We start from the raw sequence: 24,336 nt of genomic DNA, 5'->3' as shown, positions 1-24,336 counted from the left end.
AAGCTGCCCCATCAGGAAGCCTGCAAGGAAAGGAGGAGATGGGCAAAAAACCTAGTAGGCACTGAAAAATCATTTGTGAAATGCTGGCAAACAACCACCCCACCATAACCACCAAACCCACAGGCACTCCCACAAAGACAACAGGTATCATCAAGGAGCAAACTCCCAGCTGCTGCTGGTGTCTAACCAAAAGGTCAGCAGTAATAATAATAAACAGCACAAAAATAATTATCTGAAGCAATAGTTATTTCTTAGATGCTGATTTATTTTTTTCTACTCAGAGCATCATCCAACAGTGGGGGCCTAAGGAGTCCCTCCTGCAAATGAAGTGGTCTAATGGTAAGACACAAAACAAATCTAGAGTAAAATCTGTAACACTGTGAAAGAATGGGCAAATACATAGAAACAGCTTTTCTAGTTATTCAACAGGCAGCTGTCCCCTACAAACTAGAAGGTGGAGAATCATTTAACAAAATCTTCCCTTCATAGAAAGTTACCAAAATGCTTAAGAAATAGAACAACAATACAGAACCATATATTTATTATATCTGTGTTATTAATACAGAATTGAGAGCAGCTCCTTAGTTTTTCCTATATGAGTGAAAATGGTGACAGGGACAGATAAATCCACATACGGGACAATTCCCATTCCACTTAAGTTAGTGAAAGTCAGGGGTTAGCAGCAATCTTTACAGCTCAGGCTTTTACAGCCCTCTTGTTGCTGAAAGACTGCCAGGGAAATGCCATGAAGGGGGTCTGCTTTCACCCTGCAGGATCTGCAGCTTGTACCAGGTTAAGAGGAAGAGGAACATGGCACTGCACACACTTCATTAAAGCAGCAGCGATGAAGCCAGGGTAAGAACAAAGGAAAACTAAGAGAAATAAAAAATGAGAGCTGAAATTGTTAATATATAAATGCTAACAACATCCCCAGGACACTAAACTGCTATAATAAACTTGTGCTGTAAGAATATGTGGCAAACGGTGAGCTATGATTTCCTCTTTTTGTCAGAGAAAGATTGCAGGAAGGTACAAGGAAATCGTCATAATCTAATATAGATGACATCTTTGATAATTAGTTTTAAAAAGTAAAGTGTCATTTATCCAAAACTAACATAATAGTGTTATTTAAAATGTCACAGTAGTTTTCATGGGAGAAAAAAACCCATTTATTTTTCTCAGTTTACAGCTGTAGGCTTTGCAGAAATACTCCACAGTAACTGCATTTGAGGAGACTGAGTGGCTTTATATCCAGTATTCTCAAATCCATCAAATATTAAACCTCATAATGCATTTTAAAATGTAAGCCTCGATTGCACCTGTCTGTACTCGTGATACCTACATTCACATGAAGCACAGAGAATTGATGTGAGCTTGTCCAAATAATTCATTTACACTTTTCCAAGGAGTGGGAAATAGCTTGGGATTTACAAAAAGACCAGTCATATTTCAATTATTAAAAGCTTTTTTCTCTCTTCTGAGGAATGTAATGTTACATTATACACTTCTTAACAGAGAAACCCTGGCAGAAAGAACTTGCAGGTTAAATAATTCCTGTAATTCCCAGCAAACAGCCCAGGTGTATGACACTGCTCCAGATCTGTTTGTTTCCTCTGTGCTATGTGTGTACACACACACACACATTCTCTGAGCAGAGAACTGACTCACGGTAGCTAATTGTAGTAATGAACTCCACAACAGGGAATTAATTTAATATTCTGCCACTCCCCAGGCATCCTCTAGGTACAAAAATGCTCCTCAAAACTCATCTTTAATGCTGAAATGTGGCTGATCTTCAGGTTTGAAGTCCAGATTGGGGCTGCCATCCTCATTCAGAATTCGCCGAGAAGTGTAGCCAACAATTGGATATTTGGCTTTATAAACATTATTGAAGATGTCATCCAGGGACTTCAGTTCCTCCTCTGTGAGTCCTGTCTAAACGAAACAGGCAGATGAAAGCCTTGTCTCAAAGAAATAAAAATAGAGATATTTACATGCTTTTTTTTAATGATTATTGTAAACCTTAGGGTCAGCTTTTGGGTTTACACTGCAGAGCATGATGAACAGAATGGACAGTACAGCCTGTAATTGTATTCTTTCCATTCAAATTCAGCCTTGACAAAACTTTAAGGTATTCAGGTCAAACAGCCCACCACCAGAGCTGGCATTCACTGCCACATCAGAATACACCAAACCAATTGACAAAGAAAGTGATTTACTGTCTTTGTAAGCATCTTTTTAAACAGCGGGTGATTTCCCTTTTACATGCTTACAGAAGTTGTATTGATCCCACAAATGAAAAACTTTTCTCTTGAAGACTGTTTAGCACCTTTCATGACCAATAAATATATTTTATGTATCTAAAGAGAACTAATGCATTTTGATTTTAAATATGCAGATCAACTTATAAAAATAATTTAAAATCATCACTCATCATCTTGCACAATAATAAAAATTAGCAAAGTGGAATTAAACTGAAGGCCCATTTTCTTACTGTGTCATGTGTAAGATCTGCTGGATCCAGAGACATCTTTGCAACTCCTCTTGTTGAGTCTTTTCCAACCAAAGCATTGTATGGGGCTCCTTTTCCATAAAATTCTGTCACATTAAAAAAAATAATAAAATCCAGTGATGATCTGACAATGTACTGGGTATGTTCAGCCTGTGAACTGAATGTCAGTGAACTGAAAGCAACAATTCAAGTCTAAGACTCTTCTTTCCAGAACTGACTTTGGATTTCCTACTTCTTGGGATTATAAAGCTGTTGCACTTCCTCTACTGCATTCTTAAAATTTACCTATTATTTAGGGAGTTGTGCTTTACATTCTCATGAGACATCTGTAGACTCCAGAATTTGCAAGCCTGGTGTAATTTAGGATTTGAAGATCAGCCAATCCAACGTGTATGCCCAGACAAGGTTGTTACAAGCAGTTCTAGACAAAACCTTAGTAGGGGAGCTGTCAGAGGAGGAAAATCAAGGTTTTTAGAAGAGGAAAAAGCGTTATCTTTTTGCTGCAATTGAACTGTAGGCTTCCAATACAGTGGGAATATTTAAAAACAAATGACTGAATAATAACATGAAAGCAAAGTAGGCAGCAGAGGAGAAGCACACTAACCTTTTCCAGAGGTGACATCAAACACCACTCCCTTCACTGCCAGGTAGATGGGCTGTCCTTCCTGCAGGGAAAACCATCAATACATCCTCAGCACAGGCAAAAGGCAGTCAGCTCTAGCTGTGAAAGCCACGAGCTCTCGGGACACAAATTCTTTGTTGTACATTTACTCTTGTTACACCACCACACATTTTCCCTCTCTTGACATTTCTTGCTTGTGCTTTAAGCTGCCCCTAATATTCTTTGAGGATTCAAGCATAAGCAATGAGAGAATCTTTTTAATCCTAACAGCACAACCATAGAAGACATGCCCCTTTTGCAAGTAACCTCTTGTCTGCACACTAGTCTGCTTGAAGATTGTCAGCTGCATCTATTCCTAATGCAGATGGATATTGCCCAAAATAAAAGGGTGTGTGGCCAACAGCATTATTTGATTAAGAAGCAAAGATAAATACATAAACACACGTAAATCTGATCTGCTGACATCTGTTTTACTTAATAAGCCAGTGCTTCTGCTTTGTGTTTCATACATCAGATGTAATTTTAGTCAGACATTGGTTAGTCTCTTCAAAGTATCTCGAGAAGACCCTGAGAAGGTCAGACAGCAAGTGCTTCAAAAGAGAAGCAGATGTGTATCAATACAGGACTTTGGGTCTGGAGTTTTGCGGAAGCTTCTGAATCACAGGAAGCTAAACACTCTGAAGTTAAAACCGTCTTGGTATTTTGATAATACTGTTGTTTGGTTGTTGTTTTGGTTTTTTTTTTTTTTTTTTTTTGTTTTTTTTTTTTGTTTTTTTTTTTTTACGTCTAAGTACATGGATTACTGAGAGAAAATTAACTTTGGCTCCAGCTCATGGTAATTTGAATTCTCCGGCGGGAGCACTTTGCCAGGCAGGGAGCCAGTAAAACGTGCACATGGCACCCCATTATTTCAGTGTGTGTGCGCAGCACCAGCCCCGCAGCTGCCAGGCGGCCCGAGGGGCAGCGGCCGGAGCACACGGGTGCCTGCCGGCTTCCCACAGTCTGCTGCCCGAGAAGCAAGGGATGCCCACAAGGGCAGGGCAGGGATCGCGGAGCAGCACGGCAGCAGAGCCCGGGAATCCCCAGCTTCTGGCGGCTCCAGGGCAGCGAGCGCAGGGCAGGCGGCGGCGCCGGGGCTGCGCGGGCCCGGCCCGGCCTCGGCGCGGAGCGGCGGCCCGGCCCTACCTGGTGCCCGTCGTATCTGGCCAGCTCGGGCTCGGTGAAGAGCCGGACGGGGGCCTCGGCCGGCGGCCTGAAGCGCAGCTCGGGCTCGGCGCCGGCGGCCGGCAGCAGCAGGAGCAGGAGCAGCAGGCAGGGCAGAGGCAGCGGCCGGCAGGGCCGAGGCAGCGGGCCCCGGGCCGCAGCGCCCGCCATGCCGCGGAGCGCGCACCGCCCCCGGCCTGCGGCCCGCGAAGGGAGCGGGGCGGGCCCGAGTTAAGGAACGCCGCGGAAACAGCAGCGCAGCGCTGGGGGATGGCGGGGCTCAGCACGGGGAAAAGGAGCCTTTGGGGGAGCTTATGGCGCTCCACGGCTGCCTGGAAGGAGGCCGCAGCCAAGTGCGGGTCTGCCTCTCCTCACGGGTGACGATCGATAGGACAGGGGGAAATAGCCTCAGGTTGTGCCAGGGGGATTTAGATTGGATATTAAGGAAAACTTCACAGGAAGGGTTGGCAGGCAGAGGAACAGGCTGTCTCGGCAGTGGTGGGGTCACCATCGCTGGAGGTGTTTAAAAGAAACATGGATGTGGCACCTAAGGACGTGGTTTAGCGATGGACTTGGCGGCACCAAAACAGACATCTAAAATTAAAAGATTTCTCAATTTTCCTCCTTCTTCCCCTCTTTGAAGTTTCTCTGCTAGCTGCTTTCAATGTTTATTCGCAAAATTCAGTGCAGGCTTCATCTTTGTGACTTAAAAAACCCAGACATTTTTAGCCTAAGAATGGAGAGAATAAATAGGAAATTTTCAGATTACATGTTTTCCCTATGCTATAAATACGGCACGGGGGAAGATTCGGGACTGGCTGAAGAATAAGCTTCCTCTTTAACATTCTATATAGAATTAAGAAAATTAGAAACTTTTTACAGTTCAGATTCACAGATCACATCCCTCACTGCAGTGCTGACAAGTGAGGATCTGAAGGATTTAAAGCCAAGATGTTCGATCCTGCAGCATCCACTCTTCCTGACTGCAGTGCTGTAATTCAAATGTATAATAGGATTGTCATTGTCAAAACACTTCAAATCTTGGTTATTAATCTACAAGGTGTGAGCCTTAGGCGAAGGGAAATGACCTACTCAGCAGGGACTCCCTCACACTGTTGCATCTCAATACAAAGACATGTTGCACATGCTTTTTCTTGATGATGAAACATTAACAATTACTCCCACGCTGGGAAAAAAAAAATGCTGAAAAGAAAGCTGTGTATGTATTTGTGGCCACGTGTTTCGTGAATTAGTCCTTAGCTGGTTTGGCTTTTATTTTCCTGCAGTGCCCCATTGCTGCGGGCACATTGTGCGTGGCTCACACAAGGAGTCCTGCAGGAGTTCTGTCTGCTGGTCGAGCACGCCTGATGTTCCGGTGTCTTGAGCAAAACAAAATAATTTTTTTAAAAAAATTAAAAGGGTAATATTTTGTGCAGGTTGGGGGGAGCTGGCTTTGTAAGTCTGGTCCGTGCTTGTGTTAGCAGAGTTTGCGCTGTGATGCAGAGAAGTCTCACCTGCCCATCGGTACCTCTCAGAGGGATGTTCCTACAAACCTCCCCCGAGCCCATTCCGCGTGTGCCCAGCGGCCGGACCGCAGCGCCGTGCCCGGACTACGCCTCCCGGCAGCCCCGGCGAGGGGCGGGCACGGCCGGGGCGGGAAGGGCCGGGCCGGGCGGCTCGGGGGTCCCGGCGGCGCCTGCGTGGCCCTGCCCGGGCGGGGCGGCTCGGCCCGGCTCGGCTCGGCCCGGCCCGGCTCGGCTCGGTTCGGCCCGGCTCGGCCCGTGGCTGTCCCGTCCCGTCCCGTGCGGTGGCGGCGGGCGCTGCCCGGCCCCGCGGCGCCGCTCCCGCCGATGCTATGCCAAAGCCGGAGGTGTCCGCATCCTACCAGGAGGTACGGGGGGCCGGGCAGGGCCGGGGGCTCGCCGGGCGCTGGTGCCCGGGACGGGCTCGCCGCTTGGCGGGCGGGGACACCCGGCGCTGTCGCCGTGAGCTCGGCTCGGTGCGGGGTACCCGGGGCTCAGGCGGGAGCTGCGCTCTGCGGGAAGCACCGGGCGGCTCGGGAGCGCACGGCTCCGTGTCTCACCTTTGAACGTGGTTAGAACAGAGGGCAGCTGCTGCTCAGTGTGTGGGGTGCGTGCAGCTGGACGCTGTAGCCGGGGTTTGGTAGCAAGGGAGCGATCTGTCGGCTGTGAGAAGAGCTCGGGTAGCAGAGCTCCCGCTTCCGAGACTGAAGGACGCTTTATCACACTGCCAAAAGCCCGAGGCAGCGCCTGGTCTGCATATCAATGTACGGGCTCAGCAACCCTTGCTCGTTCCTATCTCTCCTAGTAGACACACAAGCAATTTGTGCCAAGTTCAGCCGCGGCAGAGAGTCACTGCAGAGCACTTTTGTTTGTATCTTGCAGGCAAAGGGAATGTAGATATTTTCCTTCCTCTACACGTGACGGGGAGTTTGAGGCTCAGTTTTAATGCGTTCTAATTTGGTGTGGTACGGTCTGTTTAGTTTCAGCTTCTGGTTTTCTTGCCAGGCTAGAAGGCATTGGAAGGTGATGAATCAGCAGATCAGTAAAAGCCTGCATGAACAAGTTCTCCTTTTATTTAAAGGAGTTTTATCCAGTAGGAAGGTTTTAGCCTGTGACTATCAAGATGGGATTGACTTGTGTGCTTGTACCTAGGGGAGGTACTTGAGAGGGTTAATGAAGCTGCATTAATGCCTGAAGTGTGGACATGGATGATGCATGTTATGTTTCCACCTTAAGTATCAGCCACCACTGACACTGCTCCATATGTCTGGGTTTATCCCAAGCTGTGGCAGGGTTCAAGATTTGTTATGTGTGTAAGTGCAGCACCTGTATGTCCGTTCCTTGTCTGGCACCTGCAGCAGTCTTTTTTGCTTCTGCCCTGGCAGGGATGCTCAAATGGCTGGAATTGCCTTTTCTGAGCTTCTTTTTGTCCAGGGCTTTTCTGTGTGCAGAACTGAAAAAGAGCTGCTGGGACATGGGTGGGTTGCTGCAGTTGTTTCTCCCTTGGATGTATGTGCTGAACCCAGAGGAGTGCTGAGTGAAGGTCTCTTTCATGCTCTTCCTGCCCTTGATGTCCTGTCCTGTCTCTGCATCCTATTGCAGGCTTAACCACCCTGCAGCCTGTGTTCCTTCTGATTGGCACCACACTTCATCAAAAATACCACATAGGGAGGGCTGGCCTGTGAGGGTGAACCTGCTTGGCATGCTCCTGGTTCGCTGTTGGCAGAATCCTCGAATAGAGATAAGAAAACATAGTAGCATATTATTGGGTATTTGTTTGTTTGTTTGTTTCTAAGGAGTGCTGAAAGGTTGTGTGTTCTGAGCTCATCACAGAATCATTTAGATTGGGAATTGCCTCTAAGATAATTTTTCTTCCACTTGAAAAAAATTGCTGTAGGTCCTCTGGAGAGGATAGGAAATGCTGCTTATTTTGTTCTTTTTTCAACTTGTGCTGGCATCTCCTGCCATCAGGAATAGAATTCACTTACCCTCCCAATAACCTCTGTCAATGAGGTGTCTGTACCTGGGGAATCAGAGAGGTGGGATTCAGCTGAGGAGCTGCACTGACTTTGTAACTTACCTTACATGTGTCGGATCAGCTCTGGTATCAGCAATTTGCACGAGTATAACTGGGACTGGTTTCTTAGCTGATTTAGTGTAACTAATACAAGAGGGTCAGGGAGTATTTTTTTGGGTCAGATAAAGAAACAGAACCAGCATGTGTCTACAAAAAGGAGCAGTTTTAATTTCCTCTTATTTTATGGTGATAATTGAAAAAGGTATCTTCGGTTGGACCCTGGTAAGAGTCCTGCACATGAGCTGAGTTTTTAGCCTACAGGTTACCTGTTCACTTCTTGCCTCATGCTATGGGAAGTCATGCTTTATTTATGTACTAAGCATTTAGAAACAGCTGGGTCACTGCTTTCATCTTGCTTTGTGTGATGGAAATGAATTCAGAAATACAGCAGGAGGTGATGGAGACTTTACGCCAGACTTTGAAGACGTGAAATGAGTGGACTCTTTCCTAATAGGTGCTAATGATGATCTGGTAATGGCATAATGATGATTTCAGTACTGAATTAAAGTTGGGTGAAATAAAAGCACTCCCTTATGGATACATGCGCATTACTGTTGAGTAAGTTAGGGGTGTAGTGTTTAATAGCATTCAGTGCAGCTGCAGCATTAACTGTGCCCCCATTTTCCTTGGAACAGAACAAAGCCAGTGTGATGTGCTGCAAGCTCATGCCTTGGTTTGCATTGTTGTAATCTCTGTGTTAGTTCCCACTGTGAAAGAAAACTTGGAAAGCATACAAGAGATACTTTATATTTATAACGTGTAGAATCTGTGGTGCTTCACAATGTCATGGGGTGCGTATCTGATGTGACAAGCTTCTGACGCTGACAGAAGTGGCCTGGCAGTTTGAGCCCAGAGCTCTGCATAGCAAAACAAGAAAACATCAGGTCTCTGTTGGTGTTTCAGAAACTCTGGAAGACTAATTAGTTGCACAACCACTAACACATAATAATCTACACAGTGAGATCAAATAAGGACCAAAAAATACAGAGATGCTTGACTGTTGTCTCATAATGACCCAGCCACCTGTCTGGCTGAGACTGTATTTCAGTGTCTTGCCTTAACACCTGTCAAAATGCATCTCGTGCTTTTTGTACCTCTTTATTAAGAAGTGCTAGTGCTCTGTTTGCTGCTATGTGCTGTGGTTTCCTTATGCCTAAAAATATATTCTTCAGTGACAGAATGAAGTTCCTGCTTTTCAGAGGACACTGTCCTAATTGCAGGCTTAAAGTGTGTTGGAGCTGCTGGGGAAATAATTACTTTGAACTTGAATGGAAAGGTGATGTTATTGTTGTTGGCAGCAGAGTAGAAGTAGGTTAAATTTGTACCATGCAAGTCACTTAATTTTTGGCTCTAATTCTACAGAAATGTGGCTTTTGTCTTGTGAACAAGTGGAACAGATGTTGGGTTCTCTTGGACTGGGGGCATCTTTTTGTGTTTTTGGTTAGTTGGAGCCTCTTTTATTTGTACCATAGAAATTCCAACAATTGCAAGTTGAGAGCATGTTTGGAAATTGAACCACTGTTTTAACTACACAGCTGAGTGAAGATGTGGAGCGAGCATCTGAAAACCCAACAGAGGAGAGAGAAGGAGACATGGATGTTCATGAAGATTCCAGCTCTGTTATTTTACCAGGTGAGAACTATTGACCCCAAAATTACTGATTTTTAGGGCCTGTTTGCTGCTGCTGTGCGTGGCTTTGGTTGGTTTCGTTATCTTATTGCACTTGTGAAAGTAAACAAAACACTAATTTCACCACTTATTTAACTTACTTCACTAATTTCACTTACTTATTTTGTGTGAATCAGTACTAATGGAAAGCCAAAGAGACTTTCCAAGGACTGTAGCAGAATATTCCTTTGTCAGGAACTGTGCTCAATCAAAACAGGTTCAGCACATCTGATTCTGAGATAGCTCGGTATGTCATCTTCCTTTATGCTGTGTCTCCCCTGAGTGTCAGTGGGTTGCAGGCAGGGTCTGTGCCAGATTGACATGAGCAAGATGCAGTATTGAACAGATGCTTTGAAATAGATTCCTAGTTAGACTGTTCAGGCTGCTTTTGGAGGGCATGGAGCAGTGTTGGATGGGCTTACTGCAGCTCAGGTGGGCACTGAGGTTAGCCAGCCTGAAAGGAGCGTGGCCTAAATGCCTTGCAGCTGTTCAAGATATATTTGTTTCAGCAGGGCAGTTTATCATATTAATGTCCTAATTGCCTTGGCTGCCACTTCCTGGTGTGTAACTTGCCCATGGACATTTGTGAGTGGTTGTGTGTGCAACAGGGTTCACTAAAAGGCTCCTGTTTGCTGTGGGAAGGCACAAACACCAAACCATGGAGTTGGAGAGCAGCGTGTGGCATGAGAGGGCCTGACACATTAAATGACACCTCACAGAACAGTCAGCAGGAAGCAGGGCTGCTTGTCTCCTTTCTTAAGCTGAGTTTTAGCAGAAAGTTTTGTGTGTTCAGCCGTATGGCACTGATGGCAAAACATGATGTGTAACTCAAGAGTACAGAGCTTCTCCTTTTCCTTAGAAGTATGGCCAAAAGAAATGGCAAATGCAAGGAGTATGGGTAAAGCAGTGTCTGTGTGTGAGTGAGACAGCTGTGAAGATCTAAAGAGAACAAGAATTGAAGGAAAGGAGACTCTGGGAATGTTGGGTCAGTCTCTTTCTAACTGTGATTGGAAGAATCCTAAGAAAGTTTTTAACATGCACAAGGAATTGTGAACTAGAGGTTAGCAAATTTCTAGTGACTTCTGCCATGGTGGAGATGCAATGCATAGAGCTGAGCGTGAGCATTAGAATATTAAATCACTCCACTGGTGTCTATGCTGAGTGTGTGCAAGAATCACTTCAGACTGGAAATGGGGGAAAAGGAGTTGATTTTTTCCAGAAAAAAAGATGACCACCAACAGACTTTCTTGTGAACTTTAAACTTTGTTTCTCAGTTGTCCTTGAAAATAAACCCTGTTTCCTGCCTGCAGTGGCCTTAAGCAGAGTGCCAGATCCTGACATGTGAAAGGGAGGCACAATCTTAGGTTGATTACACCTCTTACTCGAGAAGGAAGCATTTGCCTGGCTGATCATCAAAACCAGAATTAGTGGTTTTTTAAATCCAGCTGAGTTTGAGGCTTACTTTCCTCTCACATGATTGATCTTTAAATGAAAATTCAGCAAAAATATCTGTATTTTAAAGTCCCAACCCATATTCTGTTTGGTTCCAGATGGTGAACTGGGTACCACTACCCCTTCTTTGCGTTTCAGCAAGACCTGCCTAAAGAATGTTTTTTCAGTAATTCTCCTGTTTATTTATCTGCTGCTCATGGCTGTAGCTGTGTTCCTTGTCTACCAAACCATCAGTGACTTCAGGGAGAAGCTCAAGCACCCAGTGATGTCTGTCACTTACAAGGAAGTGTCCTTGTATGATGCACCTGGTAAGAGCGGTAACAAGCAAGATGGATTAAGTTCTTGTTCATGTTTTTCTTGGGTTGTTTTACATTTTTGGTGTTCATTCTCCAGAGTCCAGAGTGCATATAATACCTTGACTCAGGGCTTTCATTTCCTCACTCTTTAATGTAAAGTTGTGTTGACTTTGCACAGAAATGTTAACATTGTACAGGAGACTTTTGGGAGCATTTGTGCCAATGACAGAAATGGCAGAAGCTGTGGAGAATTATGCAATATTTCATAGATAAGAAGTGTTTTCAGACTCCAGAATGAGTCCTCTTTTAGGGGAGAAAGATAATTCCGTTTGGAAATGTTCTCCAAACTGTATCATTTAAACAGAGTAACACACAGGTTGTGTATCAGGAGCTCAGTGCTGCACTGGGCAATGAGATGCCATTCAAGTAAAGAAGGTGAATTTTTCAAACCAACCACAAAATAACCACAATGTCACTTTCCACTTCCACCCTGCCTTGTTTACAACATGGTATTACGTCAGCAGGCAATGAAAATGTGATGTGACTGCAGGGAACAATGTTGGCATAAAAATGCAGCATGGCAGCAGAAACTGTTGCAGTTTGCAGGAGGAATTGCTCCACAGGAGCATTTTTGAATAGTGAGTTCTGTTGTTATTATTCTTTTTAATTGTCTAGTAGCCATACATAAGTAGAGCTGTGGTAGCAATGCAGCTCAGTCAGTCATCAGTGAGTTTCCAGTTTAACAATAACACTTATGTTTGAAGTGTTACCACATTTTCCAAATGCCCATTTCAGTAGTTGGGGCTGAAAGGTGTTTTGAGTTGTTGCCGTATTATTGTAGTTGTTTTTCTCTATGGCCAGTTAGGCCCAGCTCTGGAAGTAGTGCCTTATGTTTGGACCATATGAATCTGACTGTAAGAGCAGGCAAACTCAAGCTTCGCCCCCATTTTTCCACCCCTCCAGCAACAAGAAAGGAAGAATATAGGCAGATTTAAAATAGGCAGATTTTAAATAAACAGAGCAGCATACATATAAATCCAAAAGTATTGTTGGAGATCCCTGCAGATCAGAGAACCTAAATCAATGTAGTCCTTTGTTTTATTGCTCTATTAAAATGATGAGATGGCAAGTTGCAAGCATGAGGCTCTGAAGGAAGGAATAAAGCATTTGATGTATACTGAGTGCTTTTGACATCTCACATTTTGGTGGGCAGGTCATCTCAGTTTGAGTTAATTATATCTAATCAATCATACTGTTTTGTTTTTTTTTTAAGTTGGACTAGACTATCTTCCAGCAAGCTTGTTTCCAATAACAAATACAGCATAAGGGGTGTAAAAGGATTTTGAGGTTTGGCTCCTGTATTTTACTAGTCTTCCAGAGCTGAGGTGGCTGAGATTGTTTGAGTCTGCTGTTGGACTGGAACAGGAGGTTTATGGCATATATGGTTTTACATCCAGGTGCAGCAGTTGCCTGCCCTACCCAGTGATGTCAATAATAAGGGATGGTAGCAGTTAGTGTGTGTTTGATGGCTTTGATTTTTATCATGAGGTCACATTCAGTTAACAGAAGATGTTGTGTTCTGAAGAGCTTCTTTTCACTTCTGTTAGCTCAGGCAGTGATCTTTGATCTGTCATTTATGGTATGTACATTATTTCCAGTTAACCTTTGGTGTGTTAAATGCTAGTATCTGAAAACTAAAGCACTGCGTGTCCCATTTGATGCCCCCTTACATATTTTATAGATTCATCTGGGGTTGAGAGGGACTGATGGATTAGCTGCTGGCTTGTGGGAAGACGAGGGAAACTTGGTAGCTTCTATGAACCTTAAATTGTTGTAACAGAATATGAGCCCTGTTTTTTTTCAGTGCATCGTGGGGTTCTGTCCTGATGCAGTTGATGCTTTTGTCCTCTCCAGAAAAATGTGGAAGTGCATGCTTTAATTTGATTGTTTTGTGACATCTTAAAGCTAGCTCAGTGTCCCATGGGATTAAATTCCAGAATGAAGATCTATGTCCTCAGGAAGGAAATCAGTGCTCTCCAGTGTTTTTTTTCTCCCCAAACAGGTATTGCCTTTTACCCAGGCAAGGCTCGGCTGCTTAGCTGCAAACATCATTACTACGATCACATTCCACCTCTGATAAATCCAGGTCAGCCAGGAGACATTGAATGCACCACTCAGAGGATCAACTACACAGATCCTTTTACTAATCAAACTATGGTAATAACAATATATAATGGAACAAAGCTTATTCAGTGTGGGTTTTCTGCTCATGATCTGGTTGGAAAGTAAGAGTAGGTACTACATGCTGTGAAAAATCCTTGCTTCTGGTTTGAGTTTTTTGTAAGCCATCTGTCATTTTGTTTTCAGAAATGTAAGAGACCTCAGTCAGTGTATATGTGTGTTATGGAAGATCAGCTGTCCTGTGGGGGTGTGCAGCACAAAAGCCTTAATGGGATAAAATAAGTCATTTTTCACAGTGACACTCTCACTTCATTCTGCTCCTAAGTGAACGGGGAAGCATTTTCCTTGATACTGTAAATCTAGCTTTGATTGAAAGCAGTATGAGTATCCATTAAAGGAGGATAGCTAATCTTCTTTTCTATGTTTGCTAGGAATTCGTACATGAATTCCTGCTGGGAATTACATACCATGTTTGTCACACTTGGAAGAATCTTAAATGGGCACCAAGTGTTTCATTACACTGAAATGCTTTGAGACAGCAGATGGGTACATTGAGTGATGGTCTGCCTTAAATTGCCCTTAGAAGTGCAGGAAAGCTTGCCTCTGTAGAAACAAATGTCCAAACGCCACAAATGACCATATTTAATACCTAAATATTAATATTTAAACACTGAACCTTGATGTAAAGACCTCCTTTTTAAACTAAAAGGAGGGACTCAAGTGGCATAGGTGTTTTAATAGACGTGTACTTAGCAGCAGCCAAGAAACTCTCTATATGTATTAGATTTCTATAGAGTATTGCCAGGTGGCAAATTAATGAACAGGAAATGAGGATTCCTTTGTTCCTCTCACCATCTCTGTTTGCTTGCAGAAGTATGCTTTGGTTGTTCAAGGCCCTCGTGATGTGAAGAAAAGGGAACTGGTGTTTTTGCAGTTCCATTTAAATGAAACAGACCAAGATTTTAGTGCCATTGACTACCTGCTCTTTTCTTCTTTCCAAGAGTTTGTCAGCAGGTATGTAAAGGGGGGATGAACCTGTGGCTGCACTGAACTTTCTGTCACAATACTTGTGAAAGCAGGGCTTTTTCAGTAAAAATCAGGGAGACTCTTATGATTTTTTTAAAATGTTTGGACTATGTCGATGCTCTGATGGTCTGACCTTTAAAAAATGTATTGTGGGCTTTTTCACTGACAAAAACTCTTCATCTGTGCTTAAACCCTTTGTTGCTGCACTTGCTAAAAGCTTGGAGTTTGTGCTGGCTTCCTGCTGCATGCTGCTGTGGGTGATCAGGAAGTGTGCTGTCCTGGGTAGTGTGGCAGGAAGTGCACCAAAAACACAAATATCTCTGTACTATTTGGGAGTTTTTAAAGCAATTAGTAAAGTTCAGATCCCTAGATTGCTATGTTGTGATTAACTCTGTTTCTTTGTATTACTGGCTTTATTTAAGACTCTGCAGAATGATGTAAATTCATTTATGAGGTTTCTGAGATTGTTTTGCATTGGTTTGACATTGGTATCATTGGAGAATCTAATCAACTTTCTAATTTTAACAAGAATGGAATTAATCCTGTCTTGAACTTTCTTGAAAGACCTACTCTTTTTTCCACCTTTTGAGAATAAATTTCCTACTTACTGGTTTAATTTTTGCTTTAATTTAAATTCAATTTCTGTTCTTCTCTCTGAGATCCAGATTAAAAGTTAGTCAAGAAATATTAGCGATAGTGACACCTGATAGAAAAGCTTAATGTGATAATAGATGCTCAGTGAAAAGAGATGGGATAGAGGACCTATGAAGAACAAAATTAGGGGAGGGAGGGAAGAGAGCAGTTTTTATTGAAGCAAGGCCTTCTCAGAGGCTTGGACATGGTCATACTGATGCTGTTCAAATGGATCAAAGACTGGAAGTGTTCAGACACGATACCTCTGGGTGGCCAAAGACCAGTTAGCTGGATTTGCCTTTTACAAAGCATTTCTACTTCAGTGAACACATCCCAGGTCTTTAACTATTATCTGTAACTTTACTGAAACACCTCATAAAATGGTGATCTTCTGGGTATTTTAGGCATTGATATTTTAGGGTGAGAGAATACCAGTTAAGAGTTGTGGTGCAGAAGGTGCTGCTTGTTCCTTATGTTGTTTTTTTTCCTGGTTTTGGCTCATGCTTTGGTTAGAAACACAGTGGAGCCAGTTGCAGCAAGGTGCTCAGCTCTTTCTGTACTGCCAGACACAAGCACTGCCTGAGACCTGCCCTGGTGCTGCACCTGGCTCAGGGCAGGATGAACAGCTCAGTCTGGGCATCCTCAGGCCTTGGAAGCCACGTGGGAGATGGGGATGTTTGTTTGGGGCTGCATCCTTTGTGCTTGCTGAGGCAGGTAGTAGGAATGGGAGTTAGAAGTGGTTCTGAGCTAACCCGGTGGATGGTAACACTGGCAAGGGGATGAATGCTTAGTGGTGAATGATCTGCATGTCTAGGTGGAGTACAGGAAAAGAACCAGCTCTGGGCAAGAGGCCAGTGGTGTCTTTTTTGCAGCATCCTCCAAAAGTTGATACAGATGGTGTGGCTTGTCTTGCTCAGTACTGTGTTTGCTGTCCTGGCGTGAGCTGGCTGGGCTCAGGGCAGGTTGGGAGTTTACATTTCTCCTGACTGTGGAAAGTGCACGTGAAACTGCACTGTGTGTGTGGAGAGCACTCATTCTGTCCAGCTTCCAGCAGAAGAGAAAATAGAAATGATTTCTTGTTCATCAGCAGATGCTAAATTTAGCTGATGGGAAGTCTGGATTAAGATATCTGTAGAAACTATTGTGTGTCCTTCCATACAGCCTCTGAAAACTTCAATTAGTGGCCTCTGTTAACTGCTTTTCCTGACAAAGTGTCTCACTGGTTATGAGAGCCCAGAATAAAACTGTGCCCAGCAGTTCCTGTGCAGTGTTATCAGAGGTGCCACAAGCAATAAAAAAATGGCTTATACCTTTAAGAGCTTTTTTGTGGTGTAGTAAATGCTGAGGACTCGAGCAGGGTCCAGTTGTTTCTGTCAAGGGCTTTATTCTCTGCAGCTCTTGTGTTAAAATTGGATCAGACTCCATGAAACTGGCACTGCTCACTGGTTTTGTTCTGGTGTTCACAGAACACTGCTGCACTGTGTGCTGTTGTTGGCCTCTGAGCTGGAGGGAGACGCTGCTGCTTCTTTTTCTTTTTTTAAGGTAGTGGCAGCTGCTGTCTGTACCGTATTAATTGGAGGGAGGGAAATAATGAAACCCTTGGAAATTACCCAGAATGTGTGGCTAAAAATACAAGTTCCTGTCCTGAACCATCATTAGGATAATACATGGGGTTTAGAAGAAAATCTGAGTGTACTCCTGACAGAACTATTGTTAGTGTAGCACGTCAAATAACTTACGGTCCTGTGAAATGATGGATACCAGTGTGGACAGATCAGACGTTATTTAAGGGTCTAAACAGAGCTCCATGTTCACGTCTCTGATCTGGATTGCTGCATGCAGAGAAATACAACAGAGAAGGGTTGAGACTTCTGGTACCACACCAACCTTTGTTTGAGGCTGTTTGAGAGTTTCCTGCTCTAGGGAAACACAAAAGCAATAAACACAGACTGGGTTTGAACCATCAGTGGGTTTGGCTCTTGCTGTTGCATTGGAATCTGCTGGTGGGATGTCCTAAACTTCTCTGGCTCTTGTGGGGTGGTCCATTGACACTGGTGTTAGAAGGATCCACTGCAGTGCCCAGTGCAGAAATAGGTTAGTGACTCCCACAGATAAAAAAAAAGAGAAAGAAAAAAAAAGAAAGAAAAACAAAAAACAAAACCAACCAAAAAAACCCCCAACCAAACAGCAACAGAAAAAGAGGTGTAGCCTGTGTAGGTTGTTTGTCTTTGGTGTGAAGAGGGAATTAGAAGAAACTGCCTGGAGAACTGTTTTTCAGCTTAAAATCCCTTTCCTGTCTTGTGTTCACTTGGTTCTGTGTGGTTTTAAAGCTGTGTTATTTTCCCTGTGCTATAATTTGTGCAAAGCTTGTGTCTCTGCTGTGCTCCTCCTGCCCACCCCCCTTTTCTTCCCCTCACTCTGTGGCAGTGGTCTGGATTATGGAGATGCCTCTCAGATCACTTCTCCACAGCTTCTCCTAAGATATTATTAATCCTTCTTTTTCAAGCCTGCAATTACTGTCGAAGGCAAAGCATGCTGCTGCTGTCTGCCACCATGGAAGTTGTGGCTGTAACATTCGGCTCTGTGTCATAACTTCCTGCCTCATTTTTCCATGTTGGCCTGGAAGGCTTTTCTGGGGTGCTGTATTTAGGCAGCCATCAGGCGTATGACTGGCTGGCAGAGTGCTAATTGTGTATGTTCCCCTTGAGTGGCAAAGCACTCTGGTGCTGCCCTGTGCTGTCCCCTCAGCTGCTGCTCTGCCCACACCCCCAGGGGGAAGCAGTTGTTGGATTTGGTGTTCCTGGTTTGCTCTGCTGAGGAGCTGCTCTGCTGAGATTTGTCCTCAGGCTCTTCCCACGTCTTTCCTGTGTGAGGTAGAGAGGTGCCATCCTGCTGGGGTCGCTAAACAAGCAGCTCATGTCAAAATAAAGATATTCCTAACTTCTAGAACACCCTGGGAACAGCATCTGTCTCTATGGGTAGCAAAGTGTGTTAGTTTTTCTTTCCAGAAACCCTTCTCTTTTCTGTGCATGTGCACAGTGGAATTCTGTGTTTGAGTCCATTGCCTCAAACCCTGACTTGAGAGAATGGCTTTGCTGGGTTTTGCCCTCCCATGGACATTTGTGTATTTGTCTGTTAAGCCTGAGCAGGTGGTGTGGTACAGAGTAGCCATCAATGTGATGTTTATGTCAGTGCAGTCCTTTTGGTCCTTGTAGACAAGGCACCTTGGTTTGTAGAAAGAAAAGAAGCCCTGAGTTGAAAACTAAGAAAAAAAGACAGGAAAACTGCAAGTCCAGTTAGGGCTGGACAATTCTTCCTGATTGGCCTGTTCTGGAAGAAGAGCTTGCTTCTTCACCTCTGCTTTTCTTCTTTACTTCTTTGCATCTTTCTCCTAAAAGACCAAAAGACCTTCATCTCCTAAAAGATCCAGTCATGCACACCCTCTGCCTCAAAAGTGAAGAACACTCTTTCCCTTCTCCTAGGCAGATGGATTTAGTCTGGATCAAAACCCTCTCCCTGCTTTTAAGGACCAACCCTGGCATTTTAAGGTTATACCCTGGCATATCTCTGGAACCCGAAATCTATCTTAGTAAAAATAGCCTTTAATGATTCATGACTTCTCACCCCTTCTTCTCAAATGAAACCTTATTGGAAAAGCAGCTGCAGGGCTGGGCTGATTTCACAGGGATGACATGAAAATGGCTAAAATCACAGTACTGAGGAGCTGCAAGTAAATAGCATGGTTAATTCACTAAGTCCTGTGCAGCTGGTAGAGAAAAGATGGAGAGCAGATATGCCTTAAAGCTACCTCCTTACTACTTGCAGCATGAGGGGTATTGGAAGCCCTAAAGATTTACAGTCATGATATTAAAAAACAAAACCCAAACCAAAACACACGAAGCAATCCTGATGTTCTGGGGGCTGCAAATATCTGTGATTGCATATTGGGAAAACAGCTGAATTATTGCAGGTGGGAGCCTTCCACCAAAGCTACAGTGTTTCCAAAATCACAGGAATATCCTGAATGTAGATGTCGAGGCATTTTAAGCATGTCTGCATTGCAAGTGGTTTATTTGACAACCAGAAATGAGGTGAAGCACCCTGTCCTTCCTCTAGGCTCTTCCTGCTGTCTCTTGCTTCTTAACATGGTGATGAGTTGTTTCCTGAGGTCCTGGCTCTGCTCCTTCCTGTGCCAGAGGTGACAGATGAGCAGAGCTAAGCTCCCTGTGTGCCAGAGCAATCCCTACAGGCAGGCACAACTCCAGGGGCACCAGGTAAGTCCTCTGCAGCTAGGGATGCACCAGGGAAGTGCTGCCATTAATGAAAACATCACTACATGCAATGTTTCAGATATGTGGCATTTAGCAGGTGGAGAATGAAAGGAATTGTGAACATAGTTTGAAGTGCCTGTAGGTCTGACCTTCTCCTGCCTACAGTGCTCAGTTTGGTCAATAAAGCAATGCTCTTTTTCCTTTAGTCCAGAAAAAGCAAAATTCATGAAGGACTGTGAAAGTTCATACTCCGGCTGGAAGTTTTCTGCAGGCTTCCGAACTTGGGTCAAGATGTCCTTGGTCAAAACAAAAGAAGAAGATGGTAGTGAGACTGTTGAATTCAAACAAGAGGTAAAAAAAAAGAAATACTCATAATGTTTTGGGAGTTTGGGTTTTGTTTCATCGTGTCCATGATGCCACTTTGCACTGAGCAGTTTTGGCTCTAGTTGCTCACACTGTTTCTCAGCGAGGAGGGATTGATTCTGTAGAAGTGTAAATGTCTTGATGTGCTCAGCTGTTGTTATGGCCTCGTGATACAGCTCAGGAAAACACAGGGAGGCCAGAAATCCAGGCCTCAAATGGGTTAGGACACCTGTAGTCTGAGGTAAGGGTCCCAAGAGACTGACACAGAAATATTCACACAGCTGCCTGCAGTTCAAGGTGGAGAAAAGTGACAAAGAAATTGTCTAAATAACAGCTACTGTTGGAAAGAGGTATTGTTTAGGTTGCCACTGATGTCAGGATGAAGAGGTAAATGTAAGCCTTGTATCCTTTGTAGCCTTCTCATGTCTGCTTTTTGTTTGGTTTTGGAATTTTTAGCAGTTGAGTGACCTTAGAAACATGGAGTAACTTCACTTCTTGCATCCTTTACAACTAGAAAATATGCAGGTGGAAGATGTAAACTTATCTAGAGAGGAAATGAGCTTGACTTTCATTGCTGTTCTGTTCATATTTATACACAGGGAAATAATTGTGTTTTGAGTTTGTTTTGCTTCCAGAGTTGTTGGAAAGGAAGTGTCTCATCAGTGGTGAGAAATGAGACTTTTAAGAGCTGCCCTTTTCAGAGGGTGTCTCTTCCAGAGACTATACTTTCTCTTGGTACTTTTGGGAAGAGTGTTCTGGGAGGGGCAAAATGAAGCAGAACCTTCGGATCTATCTTTAGTTCTCACAGCTAGGTGTTATGTGGAACACTCTTAAGGGAAGAGCAGATCTGTGACTGTGAGGGGGTTACACTCCTACTCCACTAGAGAAGGATGGGAGGCAAATCCCAGAGTCATGCAAGTCCCAAAGTAATGCCTTGATTTGGAGGAGAGGAAAGGTCTGCTGCTGTTGTGTAAGCACTGACAGCAGCTGTCTGTCTGTCCTTCAGAACCTTCAGCTCTTTATCATAGCTCCCATTTGGTGCTTACCAAGTATAGGATTTTGAAAGTCCTCCTTTGTGTGCCCAAGTCTAACGTGTCTCAAAGTGGAAACAAAAGGCTGGCTCAAATTCAGAAAAAAAGAGCTTTTTGTGGCCATAAACATCTATTCAGTTCAGCAGTTCTGGACTGATGATCTGAGTAAGTGAACACTGTTGCTGGTTTGGGTTTTCTGTTTGTTTTGTGGGTTTGTTTGTTTGTTTTAATGAAACCTAGGAACCAGGAATCAGATCCCTATTAATAATACAGCAGAAATTGAAGCAGCTCAGACATAAATTGGACTTGCTTTGTTTGACAGTACAGCATCTGCTCAAATTGCACCAGGAAATCCATTAGCCTTTCAAATCCAAACCTGGGAGCTGCCATACTGGAAAGATGGGTACAAATACGAGATCAAGCAGAACAGTCAGTCACTCTGCTAACTAGCCCAGCAGTCATGCATTTGTGTTTTCTTCCTTTCCCATTGCCTTCCTTTAGCCATGTGTACTGTTGTTTCCTGGTGTGTGGTTTTCTTGGATGAGTGTGGCTGGGCTGCTGGCACCCTGCAGTAAGGAAATGAGCTGTGCAAGTGTGGGGCAAGTCTGCAGCCAAGGTGTTTGACCAGAAACCAGGAGCTGGGGAAGCTCCATCAGCTCTGAGTGGCCATGGACAGTGTTCTGGCTTCTGCTTCTACTTGTCTGCAGTCTGAAATCTGTTCAGGGCTGGGACTGTGCAGAAGACTGAGAGGAGCCCTGAGATATTTGTGAAGAAACTGCACCATGGTAGATTGGAGGCTTTTGTGGCAGGTCATCCCTCATACAGTGGGAAGGCTTGTAAGGAGATGAAGGGAGTGGTCTGCTTAGAGACTTCCAACTCAGCCATCCTCTGCCTGGAAAACTGGGCTCACAAAACATGGAAAAGACATGTTCTTCCATCATCTGCCTCATCTTTGTGTGACAGCCCTGATACAAAGCCACAGTGCTGCTGGATTCATTGCTGCCTGTACAGAATCGAACAGGATGGGCAGCAGCACTCCCCTCTGCACACACCAAGATGTGACCGCTCCTTTGAGCTCTGGAGAAGGGAGAATCCTCCCACCACTGTGCTTGCCTGAGGTCACTGTGCGGCTCTTGGGCAGTCTGTGTTCTCTCCCAGGAGCAGAGGGCAGCTCAAACTGGTGGTTACTGCCTGTGTACAAACCCTGTGTAGCTCCCCCCTAGGCTGAGGGCAGCTGGTGCAGTGCAAGTGTTTTCCTAAGGCCTGATGTCTCAATATTTCCCTGGTTGTGGTTCTTGAGAGTCTGGCTTCGTGTGGCTGTAACGTAGTCTGGTATCCTAACCCAGTTCCCTGCTGGAATTGTGTTACAGCTCTCTCTGGGCAGCATTAGCTCCCAGTGGTGACCTAGTTAATGGGCAGCACTGGGATGTATGGGTTTGTTTGGTAACACCTGGGCTTCTTTCCTTCCATGTTCATTCTGCACTTGCTGCAACGTTCTAGTTTATTCTACAACCCATTTTGCAAAAAGAAGGAATCTTCCTGCCACCATTATTTGCTTCTCTGGCAAATAAAACTAATTTAACAGTCATTCATGAGAACTTTCCAAATGTTGTGTTACTGCAAGTAAATGAATTTTGGAAATTAATTGTCCCCTCTTGAGAGGCAGTGTAGAAATTGTAGTGTGGTACTGAGTGAGAAATAGGAAAATAATATGAACATGAGACAGAGGGAGGAAACTGCCCTTGCCGTGTTTTGGCAGCCCCTTGTTCTAGGCAGAGAAAGGCTGTGGTGGAAGTCCCTAAACAGTCTGGTGTTTTCACCTTCTTACAGGCCTTCTCTGTTGCACAAGACTCGTTGTACTGCTGAAGAAAGTAACCTGCACTTGTCTTTCCCTGTCCCCAGACCAGTGTGGTTAACTACATTGACCAGAGAACTAAACCAAGGAGTGACCAGCTGTTCTTTGTGGTGTTTGAATGGAAAGATCCCCTCATACAGACTGTTCAGGACGTGAGTAACCTGCTAGTCCCTTCTTGAATCCCTGCTCCTGGTGTGTGTGTGCATGCCCTTGCCTCTGTTACCTCACTGCTGGAAGAAATGCAGAGAAGAGTGAGGATCCTTCTGAAGTTCCAGCGTAGGCTCTTCCTTACGTCCAGCAGTGCATTCTGTGTGGAGGTCAGAACCATCTGATGCTTCTCCTTGTGACCCTCAGCATTCTGCTTGCAGCTAGAGGTGCAGGTAGCTAAGAACAGCACCTGTGCCCCTGTGTTCTAGCAAAGGGTAGCTTTGGTCAGGGCTGAACTTTCTGCTTAAATAAGTCTGCTTGGGTAATCTGATTTAATGACTTTTTAAATTAATTGACATGAAGCCTAGGCTGAAATAAGAATAATAGAAATAGCCTGGTGTATTTTTTTTATCCATTATTAGAATAAATCCATTAGACTAAAATGTGGTACTGTATTTACCCCAAAACCAAGGTCCAGCAGCAGCAAAATCTACAGTGTTGGTATTTTTTTGCCCAAAACCAGAGTGTGAATGCAGACTGTGTGGGACAGGACTTTGTCCTTTGCACTGCTGCTGTCCCAGCAAGACCCAGACACCTCCTTGGCTCTTAGAGCCCAGTACACCTCTCACTCCTGTCTACTTATGTGAAATCAGATGAGGGGACCAGCACTTTACTGATACTAATACATCTCTTTCAGATTATCACGGCAAATCCCTGGAACATGATTGCTCTTCTTTGTGGTATCTTTCTGGCCCTGTTTAAGGCAGCAGACTTTGCAAAGTTAAGTGTTAAATGGATGATCAAAATCCGAAGAAGGCATCTGAAGAGGACTCGTCAAGTAACGAACCACATAAGCTGAGACTAAGACTGCCTTTTAACTGTTCATAGCAGGAGGGATAGAAAATAACTGGAATAAACTGCAGTCAGCAATTAAAGCTGAAAAACAGGTATGTTTTCTTCCAGAGAGATGCTGGCCGGAGGAACAGCCTTGGAACTGGAGACGGAGCTAACTCTAGGGCAGGTCTAACAAACTCACGCTTTTCTAGTCCAAGTTTAACAAATTTACCTCAGTGTATGGGGAACCAGGGGGAAAAGAGGGAACTCACTTATGTTCAGAAATTCATCACTGTAGTAAATTGTGAAAAAGTGGGCAGTGTTTGAATGTTTCTCCAACAGACCCTTTAGTTTCTGCGTCAGCTGTGAGCTGCTCCTGTAGCAGTCACTGCCTTCATGGTGCTTAGTGGAAGGTAAAGTACTCTGAAAACAGCCTGGCCTCTCTTCTCCAAAGTATGTTTTAAAACAAAATACACTGGAATTCTATTACATGTCATCTTTAAATCAAAGTACAATGACTTTAATATTAAAAAATTCTTCAAGTAATCTATTGTGTGCCTTCTTTGAAACTACCTGCTCTCAGGTTCAGCAGGAGCTTTACAGGAGGCAGGAGTGCTGTGGCATGAGGGTGAGGTGAAAACC

At 44.2% G+C, this 24,336-nt stretch overlaps 2 protein-coding genes across 3 annotated transcripts; one reads left to right on the top strand and one right to left on the bottom strand.

Annotated features, from left to right (window-relative positions):
• Positions 1-247: 247 nt before the first annotated feature.
• Positions 248-4,629, bottom strand: NENF (neudesin neurotrophic factor). Its single transcript, XM_063391021.1, has 4 exons — positions 4,320-4,629; positions 3,117-3,177; positions 2,495-2,598; positions 248-1,935 (listed from the first exon to the last, which is right to left on the bottom strand). Exons 1-4 carry the CDS (start codon positions 4,506-4,508, stop codon positions 1,759-1,761), a joined length of 531 nt encoding a protein of 176 aa, XP_063247091.1. The 5' UTR covers positions 4,509-4,629; the 3' UTR covers positions 248-1,758.
• A 1,258-nt stretch (positions 4,630-5,887) lies between these two features.
• PACC1 (proton activated chloride channel 1) lies at positions 5,888-24,240 on the top strand. 2 transcript variants are annotated; one of them, XM_063391020.1, is made up of 8 exons: positions 5,888-6,228; positions 9,473-9,569; positions 11,156-11,365; positions 13,416-13,570; positions 14,406-14,548; positions 19,671-19,815; positions 22,761-22,865; positions 23,558-24,240. In XM_063391020.1, the coding sequence occupies exons 1-8, from the start codon at positions 6,193-6,195 to the stop codon at positions 23,717-23,719; spliced, it is 1,053 nt and encodes a 350-aa protein (XP_063247090.1). In that variant the 5' UTR covers positions 5,888-6,192; the 3' UTR covers positions 23,720-24,240. The 2 variants fall into 2 exon arrangements, with proteins under 2 accessions (XP_063247090.1, XP_063247089.1); XM_063391019.1 differs by having other exon boundaries at positions 5,969-6,228; positions 9,410-9,569.
• The last annotated feature ends 96 nt before the right edge of the window (positions 24,241-24,336 follow it).

The sequence above is a fragment of the Prinia subflava genome, chromosome 2 (assembly GCF_021018805.1).
Source record: "Prinia subflava isolate CZ2003 ecotype Zambia chromosome 2, Cam_Psub_1.2, whole genome shotgun sequence".
Lineage (NCBI taxonomy): Eukaryota > Metazoa > Chordata > Aves > Passeriformes > Cisticolidae > Prinia > Prinia subflava.
The sequence above is the reverse complement of the archived record's forward strand: the minus strand, read 5'-3'. Positions and strand labels throughout refer to the sequence as shown.

Bases quoted from the DNA above. Each gene is read 5' to 3' on its own strand.
- NENF (XM_063391021.1), bottom strand. From the start codon at position 4,508: ATGGCGGGCGCTGCGGCCCGGGGCCCGCTGCCTCGGCCCTGCCGGCCG. The intron at 3,178-4,319 runs GTAGGGCCGGGC...TTTTCCCTGCAG, and splicing joins CCAGATACGACGGGCACCAG to GAAGGACAGCCCATCTACCT. The intron at 1,936-2,494 runs GTAAGAAAATGG...TGTTTCGTTTAG, and splicing joins CAGATCTTACACATGACACA to ACAGGACTCACAGAGGAGGA.
- PACC1 (XM_063391020.1), top strand. From the start codon at position 6,193: ATGCCAAAGCCGGAGGTGTCCGCATCCTACCAGGAG. The intron at 14,549-19,670 runs GTATGTAAAGGG...TTTTTCCTTTAG, and splicing joins TTCCAAGAGTTTGTCAGCAG to TCCAGAAAAAGCAAAATTCA. The intron at 22,866-23,557 runs GTGAGTAACCTG...CATCTCTTTCAG, and splicing joins TCATACAGACTGTTCAGGAC to ATTATCACGGCAAATCCCTG.